Source organism: Centruroides sculpturatus, unplaced genomic scaffold (assembly GCF_000671375.1).
Source record: "Centruroides sculpturatus isolate CEXI.00-Female unplaced genomic scaffold, Cexi_2.0 scaffold161, whole genome shotgun sequence".
NCBI lineage: Eukaryota > Metazoa > Arthropoda > Arachnida > Scorpiones > Buthidae > Centruroides > Centruroides sculpturatus.
In genome coordinates, this window is record NW_019384373.1 from 136,019 (window position 1) to 161,400 (window position 25,382).

A 25,382-nucleotide genomic window follows, 5' to 3' on the forward strand; every position below is an offset into this window, starting at 1 on the left:
CCTCAAGTACAAGCAGGACAATCCTCAACACAAACTATGCACGAACCTCAAGTACAAGCAGGACAATTCTCAACACAATCTCTGCACGAACCTCAAGTGCAAGGAGAACCATCCGCAACACAAACCCTTTTGGAACTAGCGATGCAAGCAGAACTTTCGTCAACTCAAACCATGAATAAACCATGTATGAACACTCAATCAACGCAAAACTGTGTGGTACCAGTGGTGCAAATACAAACTTGCTCAATGCATACCGGTTTCGAACTAGCAAGGCAAGCCAGACTTTCCTCAACACAAACCCTTTTGGAACTAGCGATGCAAGCGGGAAGTTCTTCAACACAAACTTTAGATGAACAACGAATGCAAACAGGACGTTTTTCAACGCAGCATTTGCCTACATTCTTTGCTTTGGTCCAATCTTCTCCAACTCAAACCATGCAGGCATCACGGATGCAAGCAGAACATTCTTTAACTCAAGCCATGCAGGAACCATGAACGCAAGCAGGACCTTTTTCAACTCAACCTATGCTCCCATTCATTGTTTTTTTTTCAATCTTTCTGTAACTCAAATCTTGAATGGAAAAAAAAAAAACAAATATGAGAATAAATAAACAAAATGCATGTCTATAATACAAAATTCAAATTGAAACATTAATTATAAAAATATATTCGAATAATTCATTTGTTGACTTCAAAAAGTTTTACGTTGTAGCTAGCTTTTTTTTTTATAATTATTTTGCTTTTAATTTGATTTTATTGTCAAACGTTTTATAAAAATAAAATAAATTTTTATAAAATAAGAACTAGTTACTTCTTTCATTGATTTTATGTATAATTAATGCCCATACTTAACGTGTAGTCATCGTGCATAGTAGGAGCTAGCTGCAGTAACGTATTAAGAGACGTGTTGGAATTCGTGCTAAAACAAAATCTGAACCCTCAAATTACATGTTTATGATACTTAAATTTTCTCTAAACAAATTTTGAAAATGGTGAGGTATAACAAAAATAAATATTATTATTATTTACATGCTTTCAATAAGAAAAGTGTTCATCATCTTTGATTACTGCCTCTTGGAATATTGTAGTTTCGCGACTGTTCAGAATGCATTGCTAATTTTATATCTTTTAGTGCTTTTTTATAGCGAAAAGTCGTATTTCTCATCATGTTATAAGATCATCACTCTCAGCTTAAGAAATTTTATTTTACAATGAAAAATGTAAAAACAAACCACAATTTAGCATCGTCCTAAACAGTACTACCCGCAGTAATCGAGGGCACAAAACCACTGAATTTTGGTAATTGTTCATATCACTAATGAACTGACCTTGTCGAGTATTAATGTAATGAACCTATTTTAAGTGTACAGTCAGATTAACTAAATTTGGTTGACAAGTTTAGTTAACAGATACGTAATTGACATGACGTTCACAAAACAAAAATATACAAATGATACTAAACGAAAGCCATAGCACGAATAACACTTATTTTACAACTTCCGGGAAAGCAAAAACAAAGGAAAACACATAGCAAAAGGTTAACATGGTTAACATACAAAACATGTTGCATTATGTTGTACGATTAAAAAGGATTAGGCATTCATATCTTTCACGATCTGCTAAGGAAGGATGCTTCCGGGAAGGACTTTATATGGAAAACTGATCCCAATTAAGTGTTAGATAAATTAAGAAAATCAGGAAACTTCTGCGTGGCCAACCCGTTAATCAGGCAAGAACCTGTGACTAGTTGTTAATTGTTTTAGCCACTCAGTTACTGTCTGCTTACAGAGAAAAGGATATGGATTTAAGATAAATCGACATCAGTTCAGTGCAATGAATGTCAGCTTGAAGTGAAACCGTACCATTCTACGTATCAACAGAGTGGAATAAACAAGCGAAGACAATTTAAAGCGTCTACATGTGCATTTCTACTATTTACTTTGTTTTCCACTTGTATTTTTTATTTTATTTATTTATTCATGCGTAATAGTTATACGCAAGATGCGAGGAATACAAACTTATACAAATTAAAAAATAAATACACAACAGTAATAATCCACAGTGATACTATAATTAATGATTTACTACAGAATATATATATACATACATTACAAATGAAAAACTTTGTACTATTTATGATATCTACAGCATTGTAAGAAGTGTGTTGTCGTAGATTTAATACAAAAAAATATATATATTAATTATTTTAAATTACTTTTTCCACTTAGGAATACGATCTGGTAATTTACTAGCAATAAATACATTAATTTTAAACACGTAAAATACTTTTTATTTATTTTAATTAATGTCTGAGACACATTAAAATTTCTGAATAAAATTAATATTTTTTTATTTATATCATTGCTATTTACATAAATAATAATTTAGAACACCTATATTTATTATGCACTTTTCCTACCACAACTCCATAGTGTTAAATAATTATTCTAAAAAAATTTAATTAAGGATAGCTGTGATTGATTATCACTTGGTACGTCATCTACGCGAATTGAAGCATAAAAAATATGAGACGAGAGCCTTAGTTAAAATAACATTAGATTACACATTTCATATTTTGGGAATTTTTTTTTTTTATCTTTTTTCACGTAAATACTTTCTTGTAACGTGCTTCACTTATTTTATTACGCACTCCATACTTCTTAACACTACTTCGTTTCTATTTCTTACTTAATTTTTCTATTGACTCCTGGTCAGTGTATATATATAACTGTCTGGAAATCATTGCTCAAAACTCATGATCCTGACTTACAGTTTATTCCTTTGTACAGTGCCTCGAATTACGGGAAAAATGAAATATCGTTGTGAAGCTTGCGGAACGACATTTTCCGAACAATCTTCACTTTGTCACTCTTGCACAAGTAAACACAAAGATGAAAGGTGCCAAGAGACCTTTTCAAATTTAAAAGATTTAGAAACATATGTGAAAACGGCAAACATTTCTGAAAGGCCTCCTTATTATTGCGAACTATGTGAAAAATATTTTGTCGAAGAAAGCAAGTATAAATTGCATTATAAACTTTTACATCTGAAAGGAAAATATACTTCAACACAAACTATGCACGAACCTCAACTGCAAGCAGGACAATCCTCAACACAAACTATGCACGAACCTCAAGTACAAGCAGGACAATCCTCNTAAATATAACAAAAAACATTTTCGATTATCGTTCTTCACATTAATTATGAGAATTATGAAACAGTTTTTTAATACTAATCTCGAAGCATGTACAGTCGACCCCCCTATAACACTGCTGATTATTCCGTTATATATGAATTCCATGTTGTACGAGTCACTTAGATTTTAAAAATACGTGAGCCGTTCACACATATTTGTAAAATCTAAGTGACTCATACAACATGGAATTCATATAAAACGGAATAATCAACAGTGTTATAGGGGGGTGGACTGTATTTGTATCGCTTATTTTTACTCCCTATCCCTTTAATCATCATGAAAATTTCAATAACATGAATAATCTGAAAAGGGTAATCAATGCTAGTGATAGAAATTAACGTATTAGATAATGAAAATAGTTTATAGTCCCAAAATTTTGTTTAAAATTGTTCATTTGTAGACATATAAATTTCCACAGTCGTCTTTCTTTAATTTGAAAAAGGAGACTATCTTAGAGATGGAAGGCCCAAATTAACTATATAGTATCTTTCGGTGTAAACAGGAAGTTACGTCATGTCATCGTATCACTTATTTTATTACGCATTTCATACTTCTTAACTACTACTACGTTTTTCGATTTCCTCTTTCAATCCTTTATTTAATACTAGGTGTATATTACTATCTGGAATCTATTGTTCAGAACTCGTATTCTCGACTAATGTGTATTTTATTGCTTCCCAATGCAAAAAAATGGAATATACGTGTTCAGATTGCGGAATGACATTTTCTGAAAAAAGTGCATATCTTGATCATCAGACGACTCATGCAAAAAAGACATTCAAGTGTGATAGATGCTTACTAGTATTTCAAGATTTAAAATATTTAGATATACATAAGAAAATCCACTCAGAAGTGAGCTGGCATATGTGCGAAATATGCAATCGTGGATTCACTGTAAGAAAAGCTTTCGAACAGCATCAAAACAGACATACAGGAAAACAACAATATACATGTATAACTTGCAAACAGATATTTGAGAATGATGGAGATTTACAAAACCATGTAAAAAGTGTACACAAATCTAAAAGGTCTAATTATATTTGTGAAATATGTAATAAACAGTTTGATGATATAACAATGTATAAGATTCATTGTACACTTCATCGAACCTCGAAGAATCTAATGAGAAGAGCAAGACGTTCTCGATATAAACTGTTGGAGGTGCAAACAAGATCTTCCTCATCTGAAATTGAAATCTTGAGAGTTTCCTCTCCTGAAATTGATATCTTGAGGGTTTCTTCACCTGAAGTAGATATCTTGAAAGTTTCCTCACCTGAAATTGATACCTTGCAGGTACCGGAAGTACCACGGATCCAAGCAAAACCTTCCTCACTTAAAGCAATGCAGGTATCACGGAAGAAAGCAAGAAGTTACTTACCTAAGGCCTTTCAGGTACCACAGAAGAAAGCAAAACTTTTATCTCAAGCTATGCAGGAACCACTAACACAAGCAAGTTCTTCCTCACTTAAAGCCATGCAGGTATCACGGAAGAAAGCAAGACGTTCCTTACCTAGAGCCTTGTAGGTACCACGGTAAAAAGCAAAACCTTCATTTCAAGCTCTGCACAAACCACAGACACAAGAAGCAAGTTCTTCCTCAACAGAAACCTTGCAGGAACCGTAAATGCAAGCAGGACCTTTGCCCTCATTTTTTTATTTTCGGGCATCCTCTTTCAACTCAAACTCTTGACGAAGAGGGAAAAAGTAAATGTGAAACTAAATAAACAAAATGTTTAAAATACAAACTTTTGAAAATTCAATTATAAAAGTATATTAAAATAATTAGTACCAAGTATGTTAAAATTCCTAGTTGTACTGTAATGTGTTAAAATTCTTTCGTAATTTGGGAACTTTTTGTGTTTTAAATCGATTCTATTGTCAATTGCGTTCGAAAATAAAATAAAACTTTATAAATTGAAAACAATGCTCCATTGATTTGATCAAATGTATACACCACACATTAAATAGAGGCAAACATCATAGATAATAGTGCTAGCCACAGTAACGTAATTTGGGATGTATAGGACTTGGGACGAAAACAAAAACTGCACCCTTGGGTGACCTGTTTGGAAATAACTCTTTTAACTTCAGGTAATAATAGCAGTTTTATGACTCATATCTGTGGTATGAGTTTCTCAGTAGTTTAGCTTTGCTATGCAATTTCGATCGACCGTTTGTTGAGAACTTACGTATAATTCGTTTCAAAAAGTCTTGTTTTTTCAGCATTACTAGGTGTTTTTTGGAAAAATTTAAACTGAACTCAGCGGCGTAAGTTTTGCTAATTCAGCCTGACACGAAAACACCGAACTGATCACCTGCTTCTAACGTTTTGTGAAAAGCAGTTTAAAACTCTCAAGTTCAAGGAATTACGTGGATGTTCTAACGTCACAATTGACAAAAACAATAAGTTTAAAATGCCCAAAACTCGGCCAGCATCCTACATGTGGATTCGACAACTGATTAAAACACGCGCACGTGTGCGTGTTTAAAAAAATTTATTTTAGTCACATCATTCATATTAAATGCATGTCATATGGATCGAAAAAAATTATCGTAAAGATCGATGTAAATTGAGAAAAATCGTAAATTTGTTTAACATGTAGTGCGCGACCAACTGGCAACAAGCAATGAACCATAGATTTTACATGCTAAATTTTGATCTTGAATATCTCAGGGAATGGAATTTTAAAATTCGGTTTTGTTGCGTTGTACGTGTAGTCCGTTCTGAAATGATAAAGTCATTGTGAAATAATGACGATAAAGAAATTATAAGCACATTACACAACAATAAAAGAGAATTTGACTATTAATTTATGATCATATCATATGACTAGCTGTTACCCGCAGGAATTTTGCAATCACACACCATTTATATTCAATATTTCAACGACCATAGTAATCTAAATATATAAAATTACTTGTCCTGACTGACTGACTGAATCACTGATTCATCATCGCCCAGAGCAAACCGCTGAAAGTAAAGAAATAAAATTTGGTACACAGGGTACGTCATGGAAACGCACACTAAGGCATTTTCGGAAATCCTGCGGGGGGAGAGGGAGAGAATTAAGTCTTAACCTGAAGAACGGCTTCTACTGTACTATGCGATTTTTTGTTTTCAACCACGTTTAGTTTTCATTGTGTACTTAGGTGTATTAAATTGATAACAGACATTGTTAGAAAATATTGCTATGTATTTCGATTTTTTAACTAAATGTTCGAACCGTTTTAAATTCGAATTTATTATTGCATATTGGTTCGATTATAGAAAGATTGTAAACGTTCCAGAAAATTTATCAAATTGAAAACAGTTCATTTGATATTTGATTGTCGGCAATTCTCATCATTCTCAGCAGGAGGTGTTATATAATAATTAGCTGTTACCCGCGACTTTGCCCGCGGAAGTTTTGCAAGACAATTCAGTAATTTTATATATTTAGATGATAATGAATTTTAACAATGTTGTATAGGATATACTAGTTCCAAAATAATAGCGCCACTTCAATATTTAAATAAATGGTTTTATGTATTATCAAGCAATACGTTTACCATGTTTATTAATTATTCTTGAACGCTATGTGGCATTGTTTTCATCTGTGATTTCGTGCCAAACATCCGTTATTGTTATCTTTACAGATTCTACTGATTTATATTACTTTTCATCCCTACATACTTACCTTGCTAAGACACCAAACATGTTTTCTATGGGATTAACATCAAGAGAACGTGTGGCCAGTGAATAACATGCACGTCATTTGATAAAAACCAGTCCCTAGTAAATTTTGCATTAGAAGTGGATTGAATTATACTCTAGAAATTGAAAAAAATTTCCTTTAATTCTTCTGCAAATGACATTAGATGCACACCTCGTATCTAGGACTTGCTGATATCCTACACAAGAGTTCCCAAACATTAAAAAGAGATCCACGTTACTAATTATGCACAGACTAAAGGCTTGTCTTTGTGGTTCCTATTTAGAAACAGAATGTGTTTCTAAGTACGTAAAACGTAGCGCATATAAAAAATGTCCACGAGAAATTATTGAATCCACGAGAAAGCGTGGATGCAATAATAAAATAACTTCCCAAACAGCACCAGAAAAAACAACAGAAAAACCATAGAGAAAAACAACTAAATGAAGGTACAATATGTACAGACAAACTTGAAAATGAAGTGAAATAAAATTAATGAAGCACGTAGAAAAAGTACACAAATCTCAAAGGTCTGATTATCATTGCGAAAAATGTAATAAAAGTTTTGCCTAACAAATAATGTACAAATTGCACTGTATATTTCATTCTTCAAACCTAACCCTGAGGGAACTAGTGAGAAAAACACCCTCATCTCAAACATTCCAGAAATCATTGATACAAGAGGAATCTTCCTCAACGCTAACGCGTATTAAATCAGCGATGCAAACAAGATCTTCGACTCAAACATAGCAGCAACCAAGGATGCAAGCAAAGCCTTCTACAACTGAAACCTTACAACAACCATAGTTGAAAATAAGAACTTCGTCAACTCAAACCATGCAGGAACTACAAATTTAAACGGGACATTTTTCAACTCAAACATTGCAAGAACTACGAACAAAAGCAGGATTACCCGCAACTCAAACCTTGCAGGAACCATGGATAAAAAGCAGGGCCTTCGTAAACTCAAACCATAAATGCATGCAAAGCTTTCAACAGCTAAAACCTTGCAAGAAAAATGGATAAAAACAGGCCATTTTTCGATTCAACCTATACTCCCAATTTTTGCTCTCTTCCATCCTTCTGCAACTCAAATCTTGAACGAAAAGAAAAGAATAAAAGTCTTTTGTGCTTTTAATTGACTTTATTGTCAAACGTTTTAGAAAAATTAAATACATCTTTAAAATAAAAAACCGGGTACTTTATTGATTTTACGTATAATTTCTGCTCGTACTTAACGTGCAGTTATCATACATAGTAGGGGCTTGCTGCAGTCACGAAATAATAGAAGTATTAAAATTTGTGGTAAAAACAAAAACTGCACCCTCGGATTACACGTTTCTGATACTTAAATTCTCTCTACACTAATTTTGACAATGATAAGAAACTCCATAATAATTATTATTACAAGCAGACCACCCTATAACATTGCAGATAATTCCGTGTTATATGAATTCCATGTTGTACGAGTCATTTAGATTTTATAAATACGTGTGCCGGGCTGGGAACTGCTCACGTATTTGTAAAATCTAAGTGACTCGAACAACATGGAATTCATATAAAACGGAATTATCTACAGTGTTATAGGGGGTCGACTGTATTTACGGGCTTTCAATAAAAAAAAGTGTTTATCATCTTTGATCGCTGCCTCTTTCAATATTGTAGTTTCGCGACTGTTCAAAATACATTGCTAATTTTACATCATTACAAAATTTTACGTTGTAACTCCATTGTCTTTCTTCCTGGACGTAAAATGCAACTAGGCGTTTTCGCAACTCGAACCTTGAAGAGCCCACAAATACAAGCAAGACTTCTTCACGAAAAACCTTTCAGGAACCACGGATAAAAGCAGGACTTTTCTTAACGAAACAAAACTGGCAGAAGAACAACTTTTAGGTACAGTCGACCCCCCCCTATAACACTGTTGATTATTCCGTTTTATATGAATTCCATGTTGTACGAGTCACTTAGATTTTACAGATACATGTGCCAGGCTGTGAACGGCTCACGGCCTGGTCGACTGTAATATATAGCGAAATTAACACAGTTAGATAAGTAAACCAAAGAAACAGCCACGTCGTTAATGTCGCTTTACTATCACATGACCATGTATTTCAACGTGAATACTTTCAACTTCGATAAATTTTAAAAGCTTTTTATATAAGCTTCGTAATATAAAGAAACTTTTATTTAAAACCAATATTTTAAAGTCATTTCAAAAATATAAAAAGTGGAATTGTTCGTACTTTACTACTGAAGTAGATTCTGTAAACTAACGAATTATGCAAATTACTAACATAGGAGTACCAATTCTTTGCCGAAAATTCGGAAATATTATCAACTTTTGTAAAAAAAAAGAATTAAAAATAAAATTGCTGATTAGTAACAAAAATTATATTCATTCCTCGTAAATACAATTAAAGTACATTTATGGTAACTAAACAGCAATTGAAGCAATACTTGTAGACGACAAATTTGCAATTCTGTGTTTTGTCAATCAAGAAACAGTTGCGTAAGTATAGAATTTATCTTTCTGTGCATTTTAAATATAAATTATATTGATAAATTGCTAACTTCTTTCGAAATAATAAAATTATGTCACTAATTCCCACATATTTCTATATACATTAATCAAATCTGTTTGTTTCTTGAAAATTTCTCGGGTATAATAAATATTTTCTTATTTATTAATTATGTTTGAGATGTTTAAAACAAGTAATAATATACATTTGGTGTTCGTAAAAAGCATCGTCAGCAGCTAATTAATTGAGCATTGTTTGCTTACTGCTGCTCTCCACTTTGAATGAGTGCTTGAACTTCAAATATAATAAGAATATTCATCATTCGATGAAATTATATATTTATTTGCTATTCCTTTACTCATCTTAAAGACAATTTAAACAAAATGAATAAACTGAAGAGAGTAATCAATATCACTGAAGAAAATTAGCATGTTAGACGAATAACATACTTTAAAATTTCTGAATAAAATTAATATTTTTTTATTTATATCATTGCTATTTACATAAATAATAATTTAGAACACCTATACTTATTATGCACTTTTCCTACCACAACTCCATAGTGTTAAATAATTATTCTAAAAAAATTTAATTAAGGATAGCTGTGATTGATTATCACTTGGTACGTCATCTACGCGAATTGAAGCATAAAAAATATGAGACGAGAGCCTTAGTTAAAATAACATTAGATTACACATTTCATATTTTGGGAATTTTTTTTTTTTATCTTTTTTCACGTAAATACTTTCTTGTAACGTGCTTCACTTATTTTATTACGCACTCCATACTTCTTAACACTACTTCGTTTCTATTTCTTACTTAATTTTTCTATTGACTCCTGGTCAGTGTATATATATAACTGTCTGGAAATCATTGCTCAAAACTCATGATCCTGACTTACAGTTTATTCCTTTGTACAGTGCCTCGAATTACGGGAAAAATGAAATATCGTTGTGAAGCTTGCGGAACGACATTTTCCGAACAATCTTCACTTTGTCACTCTTGCACAAGTAAACACAAAGATGAAAGGTGCCAAGAGACCTTTTCAAATTTAAAAGATTTAGAAACATATGTGAAAACGGCAAACATTTCTGAAAGGCCTCCTTATTATTGCGAACTATGTGAAAAATATTTTGTCGAAGAAAGCAAGTATAAATTGCATTATAAACTTTTACATCTGAAAGGAAAATATACTTCAACACAAACTATGCACGAACCTCAACTGCAAGCAGGACAATCCTCAACACAAACTATGCACGAACCTCAAGTACAAGCAGGACAATTCTCAACACAATCTCTGCACGAACCTCAAGTGCAAGGAGAACCATCCGCAACACAAACCCTTTTGGAACTAGCGATGCAAGCAGAACTTTCGTCAACTCAAACCATGAATAAACCATGTATGAACACTCAATCAACGCAAAACTGTGTGGTACCAGTGGTGCAAATACAAACTTGCTCAATGCATACCGGTTTCGAACTAGCAAGGCAAGCCAGACTTTCCTCAACACAAACCCTTTTGGAACTAGCGATGCAAGCGGGAAGTTCTTCAACACAAACTTTAGATGAACAACGAATGCAAACAGGACGTTTTTCAACGCAGCATTTGCCTACATTCTTTGCTTTGGTCCAATCTTCTCCAACTCAAACCATGCAGGCATCACGGATGCAAGCAGAACATTCTTTAACTCAAGCCATGCAGGAACCATGAACGCAAGCAGGACCTTTTTCAACTCAACCTATGCTCCCATTCATTGTTTTTTTTCAATCTTTCTGTAACTCAAATCTTGAATGGAAAAAAAAACAAATATGAGAATAAATAAACAAAATGCATGTCTATAATACAAAATTCAAATTGAAACATTAATTATAAAAATATATTCGAATAATTCATTTGTTGACTTCAAAAAGTTTTACGTTGTAGCTAGCTTTTTTTTTATAATTATTTTGCTTTTAATTTGATTTTATTGTCAAACGTTTTATAAAAATAAAATAAATTTTTATAAAATAAGAACTAGTTACTTCTTTCATTGATTTTATGTATAATTAATGCCCATACTTAACGTGTAGTCATCGTGCATAGTAGGAGCTAGCTGTAGTAACGTATTAAGAGACGTGTTGGAATTCGTGCTAAAACAAAATCTGAACCCTCAAATTACATGTTTATGATACTTAAATTTTCTCTAAACAAATTTTGAAAATGGTGAGGTATAACAAAAATAAATATTATTATTATTTACATGCTTTCAATAAGAAAAGTGTTCATCATCTTTGATTACTGCCTCTTGGAATATTGTAGTTTCGCGACTGTTCAGAATGCATTGCTAATTTTATATCTTTTAGTGCTTTTTTATAGCGAAAAGTCGTATTTCTCATCATGTTATAAGATCATTACTCTCAGCTTAAGAAATTTTATTTTACAATGAAAAATGTAAAAACAAACCACAATTTAGCATCGTCCTAAACAGTACTACCCGCAGTAATCGAGGGCACAAAACCACTGAATTTTGGTAATTGTTCATATCACTAATGAACTGACCTTGTCGAGTATTAATGTAATGAACCTATTTTAAGTGTACAGTCAGATTAACTAAATTTGGTTGACAAGTTTAGTTAACAGATACGTAATTGACATGACGTTCACAAAACAAAAATATACAAATGATACTAAACGAAAGCCATAGCACGAATAACACTTATTTTACAACTTCCGGGAAAGCAAAAACAAAGGAAAACACATAGCAAAAGGTTAACATGGTTAACATACAAAACATGTTGCATTATGTTGTACGATTAAAAAGGATTAGGCATTCAAATCTTTCACGATCTGCTAAGGAAGGATGCTTCCGGGAAGGACTTTATATGGAAAACTGATCCCAATTAAGTGTTAGATAAATTAAGAAAATCAGGAAACTTCTGCGTGGCCAACCCGTTAATCAGGCAAGAACCTGTGACTAGTTGTTAATTGTTTTAGCCACTCAGTTACTGTCTGCTTACAGAGAAAAGGATATGGATTTAAGATAAATCGACATCAGTGCAATGAATGTCAGCTTGAAGTGAGACCATACCATTCTACGTATCAACAGAGTGGAATAAACAAGNGAAGGCCCAAATTAACTATATAGTATCTTTCGGTGTAAACAGGAAGTTACGTCATGTCATCGTATCACTTATTTTATTACGCATTTCATACTTCTTAACTACTACTACGTTTTTCGATTTCCTCTTTCAATCCTTTATTTAATACTAGGTGTATATTACTATCTGGAATCTATTGTTCAGAACTCGTATTCTCGACTAATGTGTATTTTATTGCTTCCCAATGCAAAAAAATGGAATATACGTGTTCAGATTGCGGAATGACATTTTCTGAAAAAAGTGCATATCTTGATCATCAGACGACTCATGCAAAAAAGACATTCAAGTGTGATAGATGCTTACTAGTATTTCAAGATTTAAAATATTTAGATATACATAAGAAAATCCACTCAGAAGTGAGCTGGCATATGTGCGAAATATGCAATCGTGGATTCACTGTAAGAAAAGCTTTCGAACAGCATCAAAACAGACATACAGGAAAACAACAATATACATGTATAACTTGCAAACAGATATTTGAGAATGATGGAGATTTACAAAACCATGTAAAAAGTGTACACAAATCTAAAAGGTCTAATTATATTTGTGAAATATGTAATAAACAGTTTGATGATATAACAATGTATAAGATTCATTGTACACTTCATCGAACCTCGAAGAATCTAATGAGAAGAGCAAGACGTTCTCGATATAAACTGTTGGAGGTGCAAACAAGATCTTCCTCATCTGAAATTGAAATCTTGAGAGTTTCCTCTCCTGAAATTGATATCTTGAGGGTTTCTTCACCTGAAGTAGATATCTTGAAAGTTTCCTCACCTGAAATTGATACCTTGCAGGTACCGGAAGTACCACGGATCCAAGCAAAACCTTCCTCACTTAAAGCAATGCAGGTATCACGGAAGAAAGCAAGAAGTTACTTACCTAAGGCCTTTCAGGTACCACAGAAGAAAGCAAAACTTTTATCTCAAGCTATGCAGGAACCACTAACACAAGCAAGTTCTTCCTCACTTAAAGCCATGCAGGTATCACGGAAGAAAGCAAGACGTTCCTTACCTAGAGCCTTGTAGGTACCACGGTAAAAAGCAAAACCTTCATTTCAAGCTCTGCACAAACCACAGACACAAGAAGCAAGTTCTTCCTCAACAGAAACCTTGCAGGAACCGTAAATGCAAGCAGGACCTTTGCCCTCATTTTTTTATTTTCGGGCATCCTCTTTCAACTCAAACTCTTGACGAAGAGGGAAAAAGTAAATGTGAAACTAAATAAACAAAATGTTTAAAATACAAACTTTTGAAAATTCAATTATAAAAGTATATTAAAATAATTAGTACCAAGTATGTTAAAATTCCTAGTTGTACTGTAATGTGTTAAAATTCTTTCGTAATTTGGGAACTTTTTGTGTTTTAAATCGATTCTATTGTCAATTGCGTTCGAAAATAAAATAAAACTTTATAAATTGAAAACAATGCTCCATTGATTTGATCAAATGTATACACCACACATTAAATAGAGGCAAACATCATAGATAATAGTGCTAGCCACAGTAACGTAATTTGGGATGTATAGGACTTGGGACGAAAACAAAAACTGCACCCTTGGGTGACCTGTTTGGAAATAACTCTTTTAACTTCAGGTAATAATAGCAGTTTTATGACTCATATCTGTGGTATGAGTTTCTCAGTAGTTTAGCTTTGCTATGCAATTTCGATCGACCGTTTGTTGAGAACTTACGTATAATTCGTTTCAAAAAGTCTTGTTTTTTCAGCATTACTAGGTGTTTTTTGGAAAAATTTAAACTGAACTCAGCGGCGTAAGTTTTGCTAATTCAGCCTGACACGAAAACACCGAACTGATCACCTGCTTCTAACGTTTTGTGAAAAGCAGTTTAAAACTCTCAAGTTCAAGGAATTACGTGGATGTTCTAACGTCACAATTGACAAAAACAATAAGTTTAAAATGCCCAAAACTCGGCCAGCATCCTACATGTGGATTCGACAACTGATTAAAACACGCGCACGTGTGCGTGTTTAAAAAAATTTATTTTAGTCACATCATTCATATTAAATGCATGTCATATGGATCGAAAAAAATTATCGTAAAGATCGATGTAAATTGAGAAAAATCGTAAATTTGTTTAACATGTAGTGCGCGACCAACTGGCAACAAGCAATGAACCATAGATTTTACATGCTAAATTTTGATCTTGAATATCTCAGGGAATGGAATTTTAAAATTCGGTTTTGTTGCGTTGTACGTGTAGTCCGTTCTGAAATGATAAAGTCATTGTGAAATAATGACGATAAAGAAATTATAAGCACATTACACAACAATAAAAGAGAATTTGACTATTAATTTATGATCATATCATATGACTAGCTGTTACCCGCAGGAATTTTGCAATCAAACACCATTTATATTCAATATTTCAACGACCATAGTAATCTAAATATATAAAATTACTTGTCCTGACTGACTGACTGAATCACTGATTCATCATCGCCCAGAGCAAACCGCTGAAAGTAAAGAAATAAAATTTGGTACACAGGGTACGTCATGGAAACGCACACTAAGAAGGCATTTTCGGAAATCCTTCCGCGGGGGGAGAGGGAAAGAATTAAGTCTTAACCTGAAGAACGGCTTCTACTGTACTATTTTAGATGCGATTTTTTGTTTTCAACCACGTTTAGTTTTCATTGTGTACTTAGGTGTATTAAATTGATAACAGACATTGTTAGAAAATATTGCTATGTATTTCGATTTTTTAACTAAATGTTCGAACCGTTTTAAATTCGAATTTATTATTGCATATTGGTTCGATTATAGAAAGATTGTAAACGTTCCAGAAAATTTATCAAATTGAAAACAGTTCATTTGATATTTGATTGTCGGCAATTCTCATCATTCTCAGCAGGAGGTGTTATATAATAATTAGCTGTCACCCGCGACTTTGCCCGCGGAAGTTTTGCAAGACAATTCAGTAATTTTATATATTTAGATGATAATGAATTTTAACAATGTTGTATAGGATATACTAGTTCCAAAATAATAGCGCCACTTCAATATTTAAATAAATGGTTTTATGTATTATCAAGCAATACGTTTACCATGTTTATTAATTATTCTTGAACGCTATGTGGCATTGTTTTCATCTGTGATTTCGTGCCAAACATCCGTTATTGTTATCTTTACAGATTCTACTGATTTATATTACTTTCCATCCCTACATACTTACCTTGCTAAGACACCAAACATGTTTTCTATGGGATTAACATCAAGAGAACGTGTGGCCAGTGAATAACATGCACGTCATTTGATAAAAACCAGTCCCTAGTAAATTTTGCATTAGAAGTGGATTGAATTATACTCTAGAAATTGAAAAAAATTTCCTTTAATTCTTCTGCAAATGACATTAGATGCACACCTCGTATCTAGGACTTGCTGATATCCTACACAAGAGTTCCCAAACATTAAAAAGAGATCCACGTTACTAATTATGCACAGACTAAAGGCTTGTCTTTGTGGTTCCTATTTAGAAACAGAATGTGTTTCTAAGTACGTAAAACGTAGCGCATATAAAAAATGTCCACGAGAAATTATTGAATCCACGAGAAAGCGTGGATGCAATAATAAAATAACTTCCCAAACAGCACCAGAAAAAACAACAGAAAAACCATAGAGAAAAACAACTAAATAAAGGTACAATATGTACAGACAAACTTGAAAATGAAGTGAAATAAAATTAATGAAGCACGTAGAAAAAGTACACAAATCTCAAAGGTCTGATTATCATTGCGAAAAATGTAATAAAAGTTTTGCCTAACAAATAATGTACAAATTGCACTGTATATTTCATTCTTCAAACCTAACCCTGAGGGAACTAGTGAGAAAAACACCCTCATCTCAAACATTCCAGAAATCATTGATACAAGAGGAATCTTCCTCAACGCTAACGCATATTAAATCAGCGATGCAAACAAGATCTTCGACTCAAACATAGCAGCAACCAAGGAAGCAAGCAAAGCCTTCTACAACTGAAACCTTACAACAACCATAGTTGAAAATAAGAACTTCGTCAACTCAAACCATGCAGGAACTACAAATTTAAACGGGACATTTTTCAACTCAAACATTGCAAGAACTACGAACAAAAGCAGGATTACCCGCAACTCAAACCTTGCAGGAACCATGGATAAAAAGCAGGGCCTTCGTAAACTCAAACCATAAATGCATGCAAAGCTTTCAACAGCTAAAACCTTGCAAGAAAAATGGATAAAAACAGGCCATTTTTCGATTCAACCTATACTCCCAATTTTTGCTCTCTTCCATCCTTCTGCAACTCAAATCTTGAACGAAAAGAAAAGAATAAAAGTTTTTTGTGCTTTTAATTGACTTTATTGTCAAACGTTTTAGAAAAATTAAATACATCTTTAAAATAAAAAACCGGGTACTTTATTGATTTTACGTATAATTTCTGCTCGTACTTAACGTGCAGTTATCATACATAGTAGGGGCTTGCTGCAGTCACGAAATAATAGAAGTATTAAAATTTGTGGTAAAAACAAAAACTGCACCTTCGGATTACACGTTTCTGATACTTAAATTCTCTCTACACTAATTTTGACAATGATAAGAAACTCCATAATAATTATTATTACAAGCAGACCCCCCTATAACATTGCAGATAATTCCGTGTTATATGAATTCCATGTTGTACGAGTCATTTAGATTTTATAAATACGTGTGCCGGGCTGGGAACTGCTCACGTATTTGTAAAATCTAAGTGACTCGAACAACATGGAATTCATATAAAACGGAATTATCTACAGTGTTATAGGGGGTCGACTGTATTTACGGGCTTTCAATAAAAAAAAAGTGTTTATCATCTTTGATCGCTGCCTCTTTCAATATTGTAGTTTCGCGACTGTTCAAAATACATTGCTAATTTTACATCATTACAAAATTTTACGTTGTAACTCCATTGTCTTTCTTCCTGGACGTAAAATGCAACTAGGCGTTTTCGCAACTCGAACCTTGAAGAGCCCACAAATACAAGCAAGACTTCTTCACGAAAAACCTTTCAGGAACCACGGATAAAAGCAGGACTTTTCTTAACGAAACAAAACTGGCAGAAGAACAACTTTCAGGTACAGTCGACCCCCCCCTATAACACTGTTGATTATTCCGTTTTATATGAATTCCATGTTGTACGAGTCACTTAGATTTTACAGATACATGTGCCAGGCTGTGAACGGCTCACGGCCTGGTCGACTGTAATATATAGCGAAATTAACACAGTTAGATAAGTAAACCAAAGAAACAGCCACGTCGTTAATGTCGCTTTACTATCACATGACCATGTATTTCAATGTGAATACTTTCAACTTCGATAAATTTTAAAAGCTTTTTATATAAGCTTCGTAATATAAAGAAACTTTTATTTAGAACCAATATTTTAAAGTCATTTCAAAAATATAAAAAGTGGAATTGTTCGTACTTTACTACTGAAGTAGATTCTGTAAACTAACGAATTATGCAAATTACTAACATAGGAGTACCAATTCTTTGCCGAAAATTCGGAAATATTATCAACTTTTGTAAAAAAAAAGAATTAAAAATAAAATTGCTGATTAGTAACAAAAATTATATTCATTCCTCGTAAATACAATTAAAGTACATTTATGGTAACTAAACAGCAATTGAAGCAATACTTGTAGACGACAAATTTGCAATTCTGTGTTTTGTCAATCAAGAAACAGTTGCGTAAGTATAGAATTTATCTTTCTGTGCATTTTAAATATAAATTATATTGATAAATTGCTAACTTCTTTCGAAATAATAAAATTATGTCACTAATTCCCACATATTTCTATATACATTAATCAAATCTGTTTGTTTCTTGAAAATTTCTCGGGTATAATAAATATTTTCTTATTTATTAATTATGTTTGAGATGTTTAAAACAAGTAATAATATACATTTGGTGTTCGTAAAAAGCATCGTCAGCAGCTAATTAATTGAGCATTGTTTGCTTACTGCTGCTCTCCACTTTGAATGAGTGCTTGAACTTCAAATATAATAAGAATATTCATCATTCGATGAAATTATATATTTATTTGCTATTCCTTTACTCATCTTAAAGACAATTTAAACAAAATGAATAAACTGAAGAGAGTAATCAATATCACTGAAGAAAATTAGCATGTTAGACGAATAACATACTTTAAAATTTCTGAATAAAATTAATATTTTTTTATTTATATCATTGCTATTTACATAAATAATAATTTAGAACACCTATACTTATTATGCACTTTTCCTACCACAACTCCATAGTGTTAAATAATTATTCTAAAAAAATTTAATTAAGGATAGCTGTGATTGATTATCACTTGGTACGTCATCTACGCGAATTGAAGCATAAAAAATATGAGACGAGAGCCTTAGTTAAAATAACATTAGATTACACATTTCATATTTTGGGAATTTTTTTTTTTTATCTTTTTTCACGTAAATACTTTCTTGTAACGTGCTTCACTTATTTTATTACGCACTCCATACTTCTTAACACTACTTCGTTTCTATTTCTTACTTAATTTTTCTATTGACTCCTGGTCAGTGTATATATATAACTGTCTGGAAATCATTGCTCAAAACTCATGATCCTGACTTACAGTTTATTCCTTTGTACAGTGCCTCGAATTACGGGAAAAATGAAATATCGTTGTGAAGCTTGCGGAACGACATTTTCCGAACAATCTTCACTTTGTCACTCTTGCACAAGTAAACACAAAGATGAAAGGTGCCAAGAGACCTTTTCAAATTTAAAAGATTTAGAAACATATGTGAAAACGGCAAACATTTCTGAAAGGCCTCCTTATTATTGCGAACTATGTGAAAAATATTTTGTCGAAGAAAGCAAGTATAAATTGCATTATAAACTTTTACATCTGAAAGGAAAATATACTTCAACACAAACTATGCACGAACCTCAACTGCAAGCAGGACAATCCTCAACACAAACTATGCACGAACCTCAAGTACAAGCAGGACAATTCTCAACACAAACTCTGCACGAACCTCGAGTGCAAACAGGACAATCCTCAGCACAAACTCTGCACGATCCTCAAGTGCAAGCAGGACAATCCTCAACACAAACTATGCACGAACCTCAAGTACAAGCAGGACAATCCTCAACACAAACTATGCACGAACCTCAAGTACAAGCAGGACAATTCTCAACACAATCTCTGCACGAACCTCAAGTGCAAGGAGAACCATCCGCAACACAAACCCTTTTGGAACTAGCGATGCAAGCAGAACTTTCGTCAACTCAAACCATGAATAAACCATGTATGAACACTCAATCAACGCAAAACTGTGTGGTACCAGTGGTGCAAATACAAACTTGCTCAATGCATACCGGTTTCGAACTAGCAAGGCAAGCCAGACTTTCCTCAACACAAACCCTTTTGGAACTAGCGATGCAAGCGGGAAGTTCTTCAACACAAACTTTAGATGAACAACGAATGCAAACAGGACGTTTTTCAACGCAGCATTTGCCTACATTCTTTGCTTTGGTCCAATCTTCTCCAACTCAAACCATGCAGGCATCACGGATGCAAGCAGAACATTCTTTAACTCAAGCCATGCAGGAACCATGAACGCAAGCAGGACCTTTTTCAACTCAACCTATGCTCCCATTCATTGTTTTTTTCAATGCTTCTGTAACTCAAATCTTGAATGAAAAAAAACAAATATGAGAATAAATAAACAAAATGCATGTCTATAACACAAAATTCAAATTGAAACATTAATTATAAAAATATATTCGAATAATTCATTTGTTGACTTCAAAAAGTTTTACGTTGTAGCTAGCTTTTTTTTATAATTATTTTGCTTTTAATTTGATTTTATTGTCAAACGTTTTATAAAAATAAAATAAATTTTTATAAAATAAGAACTAGTTACTTCTTTCATTGATTTTATGTATAATTAATGCCCATACTTAACGTGTAGTCATCGTGCATAGTAGGAGCTAGCTGTAGTAACGTATTAAGAGACGTGTTGGAATTCGTGCTAAAACAAAATCTGAACCCTCAAATTACATGTTTATGATACTTAAATTTTCTCTAAACAAATTTTGAAAATGGTGAGGTATAACAAAAATAAATATTATTATTATTTACATGCTTTCAATAAGAAAAGTGTTCATCATCTTTGATTACTGCCTCTTGGAATATTGTAGTTTCGCGACTGTTCAGAATGCATTGCTAATTTTATATCTTTTAGTGCTTTTTTATAGCGAAAAGTCGTATTTCTCATCATGTTATAAGATCATCACTCTCAGCTTAAGAAATTTTATTTTACAATGAAAAATGTAAAAACAAACCACAATTTAGCATCGTCCTAAACAGTACTACCCGCAGTAATCGAGGGCACAAAACCACTGAATTTTGGTAATTGTTCATATCACTAATGAACTGACCTTGTCGAGTATTAATGTAATGAACCTATTTTAAGTGTACAGTCAGATTAACTAAATTTGGTTGACAAGTTTAGTTAACAGATACGTAATTGACATGACGTTCACAAAACAAAAATATACAAATGATACTAAACGAAAGCCATAGCACGAATAACACTTATTTTACAACTTCCGGGAAAGCAAAAACAAAGGAAAACACATAGCAAAAGGTTAACATGGTTAACATACAAAACATGTTGCATTATGTTGTACGATTAAAAAGGATTAGGCATTCAAATCTTTCACGATCTGCTAAGGAAGGATGCTTCCGGGAAAGACTTTATATGGAAAACTGATCCCAATTAAGTGTTAGATAAATTAAGAAAATCAGGAAACTTCTGCGTGGCCAACCCGTTAATCAGGCAAGAACCTGTGACTAGTTGTTAATTGTTTTAGCCACTCAGTTACTGTCTGCTTACAGAGAAAAGGATATGGATTTAAGATAAATCGACATCAGTGCAATGAATGTCAGCTTGAAGTGAGACCATACCATTCTACGTATCAACAGAGTGGAATAAACAAGCGAAGACAATTTAAAGCGTCTACATGTGCATTTCTACTATTTACTTTGTTTTCCACTTGTATTTTTTATTTTATTTATTTATTCATGCGTAATAGTTATACGCAAGATGCGAGGAATACAAACTTATACAAATTAAAAAATAAATACACAACAGTAATAATCCACAGTGATACTATAATTAATGATTTACTACAGAATATATATATACATACATTACAAATGAAAAACTTTGTACTATTTATGATATCTACAGCATTGTAAGAAGTGTGTTGTCGTAGATTTAATACAAAAAAATATATATATTAATTATTTTAAATTACTTTTTCCACTTAGGAATACGATCTGGTAATTTACTAGCAATAAAGACATTAATTTTAAACACGTAAAATACTTTTTATTTATTCTAATTAATGTCTGAGACACATCATTAGAAGTGGCAAAATCTATCGTTCCTTGTCTTGTCTACGCGTTGGGTGAGAGGTAGTAAGCTATGGTGGTAAGACGAAACTGTTACGTAACATGGTGAGTAGTTATATATTGTTTTTACGCTGGAAATAAGGCCTTCCGAGAGGTCTTTTAAGAATAACTCGCTCCTATTCAGGCGTTAAAGACGTAGAAAAAACCCGGAAAACTCCACGTGATCAGCCCGTCCTGGCGAAACACGAACTCACCATCGAACTCTTAATGTTTAGGGAACGGCACTGTTGAGCCATTTTCAGTGCCTACGAGAAGCAGAACGGTAAATTTACCCCTGTCGTAAACGATATCATTTACATATTAATACATTTATATAATTTACATTTACAGAATAGCCACAATCATCCGCCCGGAGTTAAAATTATTATGAAAAGTTCGGTATGATGTACACCAAAACGTGATGGGAGGCATAGGTAGAATTACAATATCAAGTTTTATTCAGCACAGTTTGAACCCTACAAGAACAAGCGATGTTCAAACTACCCAGGAGAAGATTCAAGCAGTGGAATGGTTTTGTGGCTGTAACTCTGTAATTTCTGTGCAGAGTCACTTGCAACATGTGTGTACAAAATTCCTTCCAGGCTCTAAGAGTATCAGTGAAAAGCATTGAAAATTGCCGGCAACAATGTGCATAGAGATACATCAAACAAGAGTGTACGACGATCACGTAGAGCATGTGCGTCATGAATTCTTCGAGAGTTCATGCAAATCGATTCCGAAAACATACTGTGAGCTGCAGATGCACAAATGTAATACGCACACGGCTGAAACTATATGCCTACAAGATCCAATGTTGCGAAAAATCAAATCTAATGACAAACCAAGAAGGCGATTGTTTGCTGTAGTTATACTGGGCCAAATTGACACGAAAGCAAGATTACTGGATATGGCAACGTTCTCAGACGAGGCCATTTTCTATGTCTCTGGAAATGCAAATTGACATAACATGCGCATCTAGTGCTCAGAAAATTTGCACGCTGTAAACGTGTACTTAACACTCTTGAAGAAAACTGATGTGGCCTGAGACACGACAAAAGACATGCTTTTGGTCTATTCTTCTGCGATTTTTCCAACGTGTCCAGCTAGTTATTAGCTTTCGCTGTCAGCACCGACAGCTAAAAACTACCTGGACGTGTTGAAGCATTTTGTTTTCCCCCAAACAGACCATAATGATTCTTGTTTTTACGTTAATTGTTACATAAGGAATATAATTAAACCATTTATTCTTTTGTTTTTAAATAACTTGGTTCGTAAAAAAGCATCGAATTTTTCAATTTCGCAATTTCTCTGTAATTACTCGAAATTCGAGATCACACGTTAACTTTCAACATGACAACACTTTATTGTACACTACAGATATGTCTTCCGAACGACACTTTTCTGGGATGATGGAGTGAATATCGTAGGTAATTTACTGGCCGCCTTGTTTCCCCGAAACCACTGTCCCAGATTTTTTCCTGTCAGGTTATCTTAACGACAATATTTATACCACCAGAATGATCAATCTGCAAGTCTTACGAGACCGAATTGCTCAATGCCAATGCCATCGTCACGAATAACTTGCTAGAGCAAACATGGAAAGAAATCATGGATATCCTTTGTACTACGAGGTATATCTAAAAATCTGGTAGTTTCTTACAAAAAACTACCAGATTTTTACCAATAGTTTCTTACCAAAACTAACCAAATCGGGATACAACTTTTGAATCGTCTATGACGACTCAATAGTTTTATCCCGACAATATATATGACTGTTACATAGATCTAACAATCGTTTTCCTTCGTCATTTTTCTCTTCTTATCCGAATGATCCCAAGATATCTTCTGTTTCCTCTCTTTCTGTACCAACTTGCCCATTTCTCACCCATGACAATAGGCTTTTTGAATAAAATTGTGTTCTCCAATTGTTGTTGAAAAAACATATACTTTTTCCCCCAATCCCTCTTGCGGGACATAAACTTGGATCAAAAGATCGTTGTAGACACACTGTTTCTTCACAAGTCTTTATATAGCTGTTATTATTTCATAAATATACGATTAATTATTATTTGTTACTTAACAATACCATCTGACTCATAAGTAATGAGTGCAATTTAGCACTATACCATCTGACTCATAAGTAATGAGTGCAATTTAGCACTATATTTTACGCTTCCGTGTAATGTGTGTTTGTTACGGACTTAAGGACATTTACTCTTGTAACATACTATAAGTGGTATTAAACAGTGACGTAGGTTTAATATCTATGCATGCTGAAGTTGTTCCCAACATGATATCACGTATGTTAAGCAACATGTTGAATACGGTGTATAATGCATTGAACACCTGAAAAAATAAAATAATATCAATTTTTCATGTTAAATCATCATATTATACATGAAATAAAATCAAAAGTTTATGGAATTTTAGCAAATGATTTTATCAACTTCGTAGATGAAACCCTCAATGAAGTTCATAAAGCAGAAGGTGGCAAGTGGCGGGTCTGCTCACCCACCGACTGTATCACACAACGACAGAATTTATTCTTTTCACCCTTAGCACATTTTGAAGAAATATGTTCCACAAAGCAACGGCCAGTGGGGCCAGTGGCCATTCTCGTCCAACAAGAAATAAAGCAAGAGTCCAGGAAGAACTGAGAAAAAAACAACAGCCGAGGAGGACTTTCAATGGGAAACTGACCCATTTAGGAGTTATAAACGTGAAGAAAGACCGGGAAATCTCCACCTGATCAGCACATTGGCAAGAGGCCAATGACCAGTGTTCAGTGGTTTTATCCACTCGGCCAATTGTTGGCTTCTGTTTACATGGAGGTTGTAACCGTTTTTTTACTATGTTGAGATAAACGTTCAGTAGATCCCCCACAATTCATAAACGCATCATGAACACTATGACAACAGATGCTAAGCGCCAGCACAACAGTTGTAAACTAGGCAAGCCTCTGCCACGGTCTTCAAATTATGACCTCGTAACTATTATCGAACATGCCTTAATGCATTTAAATAAAAAGAAATTTAAATACGTCTTACCTCTACAGGAGTTTCTTTCGATAACATAAAACAATCTCCACAACTGAATCCAATTTTCTTTCCTTGAAATTTCTTCATAAAATTTAAGATCTATTGTAACAAAACCCACAACAAATAACAAACTATTAAATGCTATGTTAACTATATCAATATATAAATACAGTAGATCCCCCTATAAGACGGTAGATACGTTCCGTTCTTTATGAATCAATTTTGTAGGAATCATAGTTTACGGACTACGGCTGTTTGATAGGTTTTCTTTCATAAAATTAATCGATTCTAGACTAATTCGACTCAACATTTCCAAAATACGTATATTTTTTT

General features: G+C 33.3%; 2 protein-coding genes across 4 annotated transcripts; both read left to right on the top strand.

The window, feature by feature from the left end:
- The first annotated feature begins 17 nt into the window (after positions 1 to 17).
- On the top strand, positions 18 to 20,302 carry LOC111615669 (involucrin-like). Of its 2 annotated transcripts, none has more exons than XM_023357108.1 (2): positions 18 to 68; positions 19,518 to 20,302. In XM_023357108.1, exons 1-2 carry the CDS (start codon positions 37 to 39, stop codon positions 20,167 to 20,169), a joined length of 684 nt encoding a protein of 227 aa, XP_023212876.1. In that variant the 5' UTR covers positions 18 to 36; the 3' UTR covers positions 20,170 to 20,302. The 2 variants fall into 2 exon arrangements, with proteins under 2 accessions (XP_023212876.1, XP_023212870.1); XM_023357102.1 differs by lacking the exon at positions 18 to 68 and adding an exon at positions 18,038 to 18,268 and having other exon boundaries at positions 19,199 to 20,302.
- Positions 2,809 to 11,142, top strand: LOC111615682. Of its 2 annotated transcripts, none has more exons than XM_023357116.1 (2): positions 2,809 to 3,146; positions 10,642 to 11,142. In XM_023357116.1, exons 1-2 carry the CDS (start codon positions 2,810 to 2,812, stop codon positions 11,118 to 11,120), a joined length of 816 nt encoding a protein of 271 aa, XP_023212884.1. In that variant the 5' UTR covers position 2,809; the 3' UTR covers positions 11,121 to 11,142. The 2 variants fall into 2 exon arrangements, with proteins under 2 accessions (XP_023212884.1, XP_023212890.1); XM_023357122.1 differs by lacking the exon at positions 2,809 to 3,146 and adding an exon at positions 9,169 to 9,399 and having other exon boundaries at positions 10,330 to 11,142.
- Positions 20,303 to 25,382: the final 5,080 nt, after the last annotated feature.

Excerpts from the sequence above, each read along its gene's own strand:
- LOC111615669 (XM_023357102.1), top strand. The coding sequence starts at position 19,219 with ATGAAATATCGTTGTGAAGCTTGCGGAACGACATTTTCCGAACAATCT.
- LOC111615682 (XM_023357116.1), top strand. The coding sequence starts at position 2,810 with ATGAAATATCGTTGTGAAGCTTGCGGAACGACATTTTCCGAACAATCT.